The sequence below is a fragment of the Orycteropus afer genome, unplaced genomic scaffold (assembly GCF_000298275.1).
Source record: "Orycteropus afer afer isolate SDZICR_OR568_19922 unplaced genomic scaffold, OryAfe1.0 scaffold00036, whole genome shotgun sequence".
NCBI lineage: Eukaryota > Metazoa > Chordata > Mammalia > Tubulidentata > Orycteropodidae > Orycteropus > Orycteropus afer.
Window position 1 is genome coordinate 5,375,958 of NW_006921623.1, and position 9,021 is coordinate 5,384,978.

At 40.5% G+C, this 9,021-nt stretch overlaps 1 protein-coding gene across 1 annotated transcript in view; it reads left to right on the forward strand.

Annotated features, from left to right (window-relative positions):
- ZPR1 (ZPR1 zinc finger) overlaps positions 1-9,021 on the forward strand; it is a 15,229-nt gene extending 6,208 nt beyond the window's left edge. The window contains exons 11-14 of the mRNA XM_007936505.2: positions 2,121-2,231; positions 2,894-2,980; positions 8,223-8,288; positions 8,887-9,021. Of these exons, the coding sequence (XP_007934696.1) occupies positions 2,121-2,231; positions 2,894-2,980; positions 8,223-8,288; positions 8,887-9,021 (399 nt within the window). The remainder of the gene's footprint in view (positions 1-2,120; positions 2,232-2,893; positions 2,981-8,222; positions 8,289-8,886) is intronic.

Consider the following 9,021-nt stretch of genomic DNA (forward strand, 5'->3'; position numbering starts at 1 on the left):
ACCATCCCATTGTCTTCTCTCCTGCATGGTTTCTGTTGAGAAATCCGAGCTTAGTCTTATTAGTTGCCCCTTGTAGGTAACTTTTCGTTTTTCCCATGCTGCTCTCATGATTTTTTCTTTGCCTTTGCTTTTGGTGAGTTTGATGATGATATGACTGGGTGATTTTCTTTTGGGATCTATCCTGTTTGGGGTTCTTTGGACTTCCTTGAATGGATATATTCTCATCTTTCATCATAGCAGGAAAATTCTTTTCCAATAAATCTTTGACAATTTTCTCTGTGGTTTTATTTGTCTCTTCCTGCTCTGGAATTCCAGTTACATGTAGGTTATTCCTTTTGATGGTATCCCACATGAACCTTAGGCTTTCTTTATTTTGTTTTGATCTTTTTTCTCATTGATCCCTTTCCAAAGAAATATTCAGGTATTTACCTTCAATCTCACTGATTCTGTCTTCCATTGATTCAATTCTGCTCCTTTGCCCATTCAATGTCTTACCTATTTCTGAAACTTTAGTATTAATCTTCTGAATTTCTGTGTGTAGATTTTTTATCATTTCTAATTTTTCATTTATTTTGTCATTTTTTTCTTGTATTGTCTTTTGAAATTGTTCTAGGGTTTTTTCTGTGTTTTCCTTGATCTGTCTCTCAATTCGTTGAAGATACCTAAATACAATTCTTTTGAACTCCTTATCAGGGAGTTCCAATGCTGCGTCTTCCTCAGGGATATGTTTTGGGTCTGTATCCTGGTCCCTCGTTTCTCCTGTTTTATCTTGCTTCCTTGTGTGATGCTCTGTTGGCTCCGAGGCATTGTGAGGTTTTGTGTTTATATTTAATTGGTGATTGTATGTTGGAGTGACTTGCCCATAATTTTTGTTTTCTTTGTTTTGTTTGTATGTTATCTACACAAGTAGGGTACTGTGCTCCTCTATTCGCTAGTTGACAGCACTTACACAGTCACCACCTGTCTCCTTTCCTGTTGTCAGCCTCTTGTCTGTCCCTGCCAACCTTGGCAAACAGAGCCTATTCTTAGGTCCCTGGAATCTGAATGAGAATGCTATCACTTTAAAATCCAAAATGGTTGCCACTTGTAAAGATTCAAAATGGCTGCACCCTTGGTCACTTTAAATATCTAAAATGGCCACCTCTTATAAACATTCAAAATGGCTGCACCCTCAGTCACTTTAAGTATCCAAGGTGGCCACTGTTTGTAAAGATTCAAAATGGCTGCACCCTCGGTCACTTTAATTATCCAAAATGGCTGCTGTGTATAAACAATCAAAATGGCTGCACCCTCCGGACAGTGGAAAGTCAACAGCTTAGGTTGTCTCCCTCCTTGCTGTTCCCATTCCTAATCAAAGACCACCAGTGCAGTTGTCTCTGCAGCCTTTGGTGACCAGGGCTGATCTCAGGTCCCAACACTGCTTGGAAATATTCAGGCTGTTGTCCTGTCAGAGTAGCTGACAGTCCGCAGCTCCGACCATCTCTGTACTCACTGTTTTCGTTGAGGTTTTTCAACTAGTTGGTGCCTAATCCACTTCTGTACAGTTCCTTTCAAAGCTCAGGGCACCAGGATTATCTTCTGTATCTCTGTCAATTGTTTTTTCTTTTCTTTGTTGAAGAGGGTCTGTGTTGCTTGTCTGCCTATTCCTCCATCCTACTGGAAGTCCTCCTGAGGAATAGTCATTTTAACCTAATGCCAGGGAACATGAGATATACCCCCCTACTTCCCTGAGTTTGAGGATCCTTGAGCAAGCTTAATCTGTCATGGGACTTCCAGATTCAGAAGGTGACCTATAAACCCCCTTTGATGACTGCAGCTTTTTGGCTTCTAGTGTCAGTAATGGGGTTCTCTTCTCTGGTGTCTCCTGACAGAATACCTGACAGCTTGGAACTGTGATGTAGTCTCCCTTTATTAAGTTGGTTCCATTTCTGTGGTTTAGAAGGACAGAAGTGTATATCTAGCTTTAACTCAGGGGAGACAGAGAAGCTGGGTCAGCTGACTTTTGTCGCCAAACTGTCACTGCTAGTTGTAATTTGGCACTTAATTTGGTGTTAATTTTGGTTAGTTTTCTTTGCTTCTGATTGAAAGCTTCATTTGACCTTTGACCTCTTACCTCTTAGTCTGAGACATGTAGTGTGGAAATCCCAGAGCTGGAATTTGAACTGGGAATGGCTGTCCTCGGGGGCAAGTTCACTACACTGGAGGGGCTGCTAAAGGACATCCGGGAGCTGGTGAGTCACCTGAGTGGATAGTACAGCTGCTTCCAGCAATTCTGTGTGAAAGGGGTTGGAAGACCTCAAATATCCTAGTGTTCGGGGCTGATAACTAGGAATTTCTTTGCCTTACCCTGAGTTGAGAGACTTAAATGTTATTTTGGATTGTGAAGATAGTTTATGAGAAATTCTTGAGTATTCCTAGGCCTAACTCTGGGACCCTGCACTTATTTTGTGTAAATCATTTATTTCACTGTAAAATGAGGGACAAGGGTCCTTTCAACACCCAAAACTACCCAACATACATAAATGTATATGTTGACTTAACCCATATATTTACCCTCTTGATGAATCAGTTTACTCAGTTGATTCTTATTTGTTGGATATTTTGTCTTTATAAATTGAACTTTTTCTTTGCATTTCTTCTCTAATTTGTAAAAAGAAAATTAGAGTTGTTTAACATTGCCAGTTGTTGTCTTGGTAGATTGATCCATAGATTTCTAGGAGTGGCTGCTTGGATGGAAAGGTGGTGTCCGATCAGTGGAGACCCAGCTTGCCTGACTAGGTGCCCACCTGCTATGCCTGCCAGGCTTGCAGTCAGACCTAATAAACAGAGTCAATATGCTAGCAATCTGGATTCCTAGCTGTGCCTAAGCTGAGCGTTTTTGCTATTATTGCAGGTGACCAAGAACCCTTTCACACTGGGTGACAGTTCCAGTCCTGGCCGGGCAATGAAACTGCAGGAGTTTAGCCAGAAGTTGGACCAGGTGAGAGCACACTGGCCGGTATTGGTGGTCGTGAGGTTCCAGTGAACCAGGGGTTACCTACCCACTTGTTTTAAACATCTGTCTTACTCATTATGCTGGGGAGTCTTCTGGTTTGTAATATCTTTTGTTATCTTCTGTCTCAGTTTCCTCCTTTTGGTTGGAGCATCTTCCCCAGTAGTTTCCTTAGAAGGAGTGATTGGGAAGTAATATTGTTGGACTTAAATGTCTGAGAATTTCTTTATTCAACCCTCATGCTGGAATGATTGTTGACTGGGAATATAATTCTAGGTTGGAGATAATTTTTCATCTAAATAATATTTTATTGTACTTTTAGTGGAGTTTTAAATAGCAGTTTATGTTCCTATTTGACAGTTTCTACAGATTGTTCGGTGACACTGGTTACATCATTCACCGAACACTGCTGATACTGTTCTGTTTCTGTTCATCTAGTTTCCCTGCCCTTTTACCTTCTCATCTTTGTTTTAAAGTTATTCACTGTTTGGCCTCACATAAATGCTTTTTTAAAGGATCACAGTACTCATGGGTCATATTCATTATTTTTGTGAGCCAGTCTGTTACTTAGCTAAAGGTGACCTCAGGCTAGTTTGGGTTTAAAGATTACCTCAGGGCAGTAGACCAGTTCAGTATGTCTGTGTGTGTGTGTGTTTAAGGAATTTGAGCTTCTGTTCCACATTTTTCTCTCATTCTTTCAGGGTCTATCTATTTTGGCCCTGATCAGAATGGTAGTAATGGTACCTGGGCACCATCTAATTCTTCTGGTCTCAGGGTAGATGAGGTGGTGTTTGTGTTGACTCTTAGTCCTATAGACTAGTTCCTTCTCTGAGTCTTTGGTTTCTTTCTTTTTTATTCTGAACAAGTAGAGGACAGCAGTTGTACCTTAGATGGTCACTTTTAAGACCCCAGATACCACTCACCAAACTCGGATGTAGACCATAATTATGAGCTATATTATGCCAATTGACAGAAATACCCCATATAACTATGGTCCTAATCTTTCAAACCCAGAAAACCAATCCCATAAAGTGTTTGTCTGAAAAGTATCTCTAACTGTGCCCCCTACATGCTTTATTATATATGTGAATATATATGAATATACATATGTATATGCATACATCTATATAAACCCACCAGCCACTCCTCGGAAGGAAGGTTGAGCAATCTACTTCCATAGCGATACTGCCTCGGAAACCCAAGGAGGGGTCTCTGTGAGTCAGGTCCGACTCGACAGTACATAACAACAACAACATATATACACACATATATACTCATATGTACCTATGCATATATATGTACATACGTGTATATATATCTGCACATATATTTTTTGTTTGTTGTTGCTGTTGTTTCAAAACTAAATGTGTCATAGCAATTACCAAAAGGTCCTTTTTTCTTTACATTTTAGTGTCATCATTAAAAATGTGCATTGCTCTGCACACTTCACTTTTCTTCATTTTGTGTTACCTTTCCCATCACCAAAAATAAGTGCCTACTATCTAGAGAGTGAAAATCTACCCCCCATTCCATGGTTTCATCAGAATTTTGAAGACATTGCTTTGATGTCTTCTAGGTTCTGATTTGGCTATCAAGAAGTCTTAAACATTCTGAGCCCTGATCTTTTATATGTGACCTATTATTATCAGGATGTCTTTTTGTCCTTTTTGATGTGAAATTTCACGATGTGCTTTGGTGTGGGTCAGTTTTCAACCACTGTTCTAAGCACTTATTGGGGCCTTTCACATGCGGTTCAGTTCTAGGAAGCTTATTTCCCAATAGCTTTTCTAGTCTTTGAATTTCTTTCTTTTTTTTTTTTTTTAAAATAACATCCTGTTGTATTGAGGATATATTATCTTTTTTTTTTTTTTAACCTCTTGAGGATATTGATGTTAGTTTTTTTGAAGTTTTCTCTTCCTTGCATAGTTTCCATTTCCTCCAAGTTGGAATTTTTCATTTGTTTTTTTGTCTTACAGTGTTAGAGGCTTTGTTTAGATTTCTGATAATCATTGATTATCTGCTTAAAAGTAGAAAATGAAAAACCTAAATGGGATGAGTCTTGTTGACATTTGGCTTCACTATAGTGCCTACGGCATTTGACCACTACCCAGAAGGCTAGCAGTTCAAACCCACCAGCCACTCCTTGGAAGGAAGGATGGGCGATCTACTTCTCTAGTGATACTGCCTCGGAAACCCAAGGAGGGGTCACTATGAGTTGGATCCGACTTGACAGCAGTGAGTTTGGTTTTGGTTTATGGTATTTGTTGTTGTTAGGTGCCATCAAGTCATCTCCAACTCATAGCGACCCTATGCACAGCAGAACAAAACACTGCCCGGTCCTGATCCAGCTTCATGATTCTTGCTATACTTGAGCCCATCACTGCTATCACGGTGCAAATCCATCCTGTTGAGGGCCTTCCTCTCTTTCCTCGACCCTCCACCTTACCAAGCATGACATCCTTCTCCAGGGAGTGGTCCCCTCTGACAACATGACCAAAGTATGTGAGACAAAGTCTGGCCATTCTCGGCCTCCAAGGAGCATTCTGGCTGTACTTCCTCCAGGATAGACCTGTTAGTTCTTTTAGCAGTCCACGGTACTTTCAACATTCTTTGCCAACAGCACAGCTCAAAAGCATCAATTGTTCTTTGCTCTTCCTTCTTCATTGTCCAGCTCTCACATGCATATGAGGTGATTGAAAATACTATGGTTTGTGTCAGGCGCACCTTAGTCCTCAAGGAGACATCTTTGCTCTTCAGCACTGGAAAGAAGTCCTTTGCAGCCGATTTGCCTGGTGCTATATGTCATCTGATGTCCTGACTGCTATTTCCATTGGCATCAATTATAGAACCAAGTAATGTGAAGTCTTTGACAATTTCAGTCTTTTCTCCATTTATTGTAATGTTGCTTATAGGACCAGTTGTGAGGATTTTTGTTTTCTTTATATTGAGGTATAATCCATACTGCAGACTGTATTCTTCAGTCTTCATCAGTAAGTGCTTCAAGTCATCCTCACTTTCAGCAAGCAGAGTTGTGTCGTGAGTGTATCGCAGCTTGTTAATGATTCTTCCTCCAATCCTAATGCTATGTTCTTCTTCGTATAGTCCAGCTTCTTGGATTATTTGTTCAGTATATAGATTGAATAAGTGTGGTGAAAGGATACAGTACTGCTGCACTCCCTTCGTGATTTTAAACCATGAAGTGTTACCTTGTTCTGTTTGAACGACAGCCTCCTGGTCTATGTACAGGTTCCTCATGAGGACTATTAAGTGTTCTGGAATTCCCTTTTTTCTCAATGTTACCTACAATTTGTTATGATCCACACAATCAAATGTTTTTGCATAGTCAGTAAAACATAACTAAACATCTTTCTGTTCTTTGCTTTCAGCGAAGATCTGTCTGACATCAACAATGATACCCCTTGTTCTTTTCTGAATCCAGCTTGCATTCCTGAAAGCTCTTTGTCAATAAACTGCTGCAACCATTTTTGAATTATCTTCAGGAAGATTTTACTTGCATGTATATTAATGATATTGTTTGACAATTTCCACATTCTGTGGTATCACCTTTCTTTGGAATGGGTACAAATATGGATCTCTTCCAGTCACTTGGCTGGGTAGCTATCTTCCAGATCTCTGGCATAGTCGAGTGAGTGCCTCCAGCATGGCTTCTGTTTGTTGAAACATCTCAGTGGGTATTCTGTCAGTTCCTGGATCCTTGTTCTTCACCAATTCCTTCGGTGCAGCTTCGACTTCTTCCTTCAATGCCATTGGTTCTTGACCATATGCCACCTCCTGAAATGGATAAACATCAACCAATTCTTTCTGGTACAGTGATTCTATATATTCCTTCCATATTTTTTTGATGTTTCTTGTATCATTCAATATTTTGCCCATAGAATCTTTCAGTATTGCAATCGAGCCTTAAATTTTTTCTTCAGTTCTTTCGGCTTGAGAAATGCCAGGCGTGTTCTTTCCTTTTGGTTCTCTAACTCCAGGTCTTTGCACATTTCATTATAGTAATTGGCATTGTCTATTCGAGCTGCTCTTTGAAATCTTCTGTTCAGCTCTTTTATCTAGTCATTTCTTCCATTTGCTTTAGCTACTCATCACTCAAGGGCAAGTTTCAGAGTCTCTTCTGACATCCATTTCTTTCTCATATTTTTAATGATCTCTTGCTTTCTTCATGGATGATGCTCTTGATGTTTATAGGGTGCTTTATTTAGCTCAGCATTTTATTGAGGAAATTTCCAATAACATAATTGTTAGGTCTTTTATCTTGGGCAGATTCCCATCAGCTGGCTGTTCCATTACCTGGTCTGAAGGCTGGCAATATTCTGAGAGCTGAGTGTGAGAAGAAGGCCTGGGTGTGTATGTGTGTGTGTTTCTAATAAGCATAGTTCACTTAACCCCATTGGTTTTGATTCCTTTCCTTCCATTCTCAACTATGCTAGTGTACCCCAGGGCGCAGTCTTCTGATAACCTCTCCAGAGAAACCTCCAGTTTTCTGTTGGGTTAGGGGGAGGGAACTCGTTGGCCTTCTTAGAGCCGGGGGGACGGGGGCTGTTTGGTTTTTTGGAGTTTGGTGGTATAGTGGTTAAGGCATTTGGTTTTTAGCCAGAAGGTTGGCAATTTGAGCCCACCAGCTGCTCCATGGAAGAAAGATTAGAAGATTAGGCAATCTTGTTTCCATAAAGATTTACAGCCTTGGAAACCCAATGGAAGTCGCTCTGAGTCAGAATTGACTTGATGGCAGTGAGATATATACAAGCATGTGTACTCACATATACATACCTACATATCTATATATGTACCTGTGTGTCTGTACATGTATTGCTTCTTAAATAGCTTCCATACGGTCTTATTTTAGACCTTTTTACGCCACTTCTTTATTACTGTTGCTGTCGATTTAGGTCTAACTTATTGGTGACCCCGTGTGTGCAGAGTAGAACCACTCCATAGGATTGCCAAGGCTGTGACCTTTTGGAAGCAGGCCTTGTGAGGTGCCTCTGGATGGGTTTGAATTACCAACCTTTTTGTTAATAGTCTGGTGCTTAACCATTTATGCTACCCAGGGATTCTACTCCACTTCTGGAGCTACCTAATTCCACCAATTCTTAAGACTTTTGGGGATTCTACAATGTAGATTGAGTTGGTTATCATCTGGCAGACATAGCTTCTTCCTACCAGGAGCTATATACAAATCACACACTTTGTTCTCCCCTCCTTTTAGATCATCGAGGGTAAAAAGAAGGCCCACTTTATAATGGATGATCCAGCAGGAAACAGCTACTTGCAGGTACAGTAATCCTTCCCTGATATTTCATGGGTTTTTATTTTCTGCTCTCTCTTGAATATGTATCATTTCCCCAGAAACTAAAAGACTTGATTCTAAATGGACTGCCCTTTATCAGGGAACCTCTTAGCAGAAATTGGAACATAAGGGAGAAAAGATGAAGGTGGGAGGGATTGTAAGTATACGTAAAGAGAGAAAAAAAACCAAAACATACTCTTACCTCCTTTCTTCTTACGGCTTAGCCCTTGTCCCTAGCTCTAAGCCCAGCTCTGGGGTTTTTATTCTGCAAATGATTGTGGAGTGAGGAGAAATGGTGTCTTAAACAAGAGTCTAAATAGGAAAACTAAGAGGCTCTACATTGACTGGGAAGAATCTTGGTGATTGATAATAACTTAACATTGATGAAGCAGTTATTATGGGTCAGAACTGTGATTGAGACCATTGCCACACTCTTCAGAAGAAGGTTTAGTTGGAAAGTTTTTTAGGAATTGGAAAAAGAATAAAAAATTCATTAACTCTTGGGAAAGTGGGAGATGGAAGCCACTGGGGTGGGGGGTGGCAGAATGAAACAAGCACTGATTGTCTGTCCTTGGTCCTGCAGAATGTGTATGCGCCTGAAGATGATCCTGAGATGAAGGTGGAGCATTACAAGCGCTCATTTGACCAAAACGAGGCGTTAGGGCTCAATGACATGAAGACGGAGGGCTATGAGACAGGCCTGGCCCCACAGCGGTAG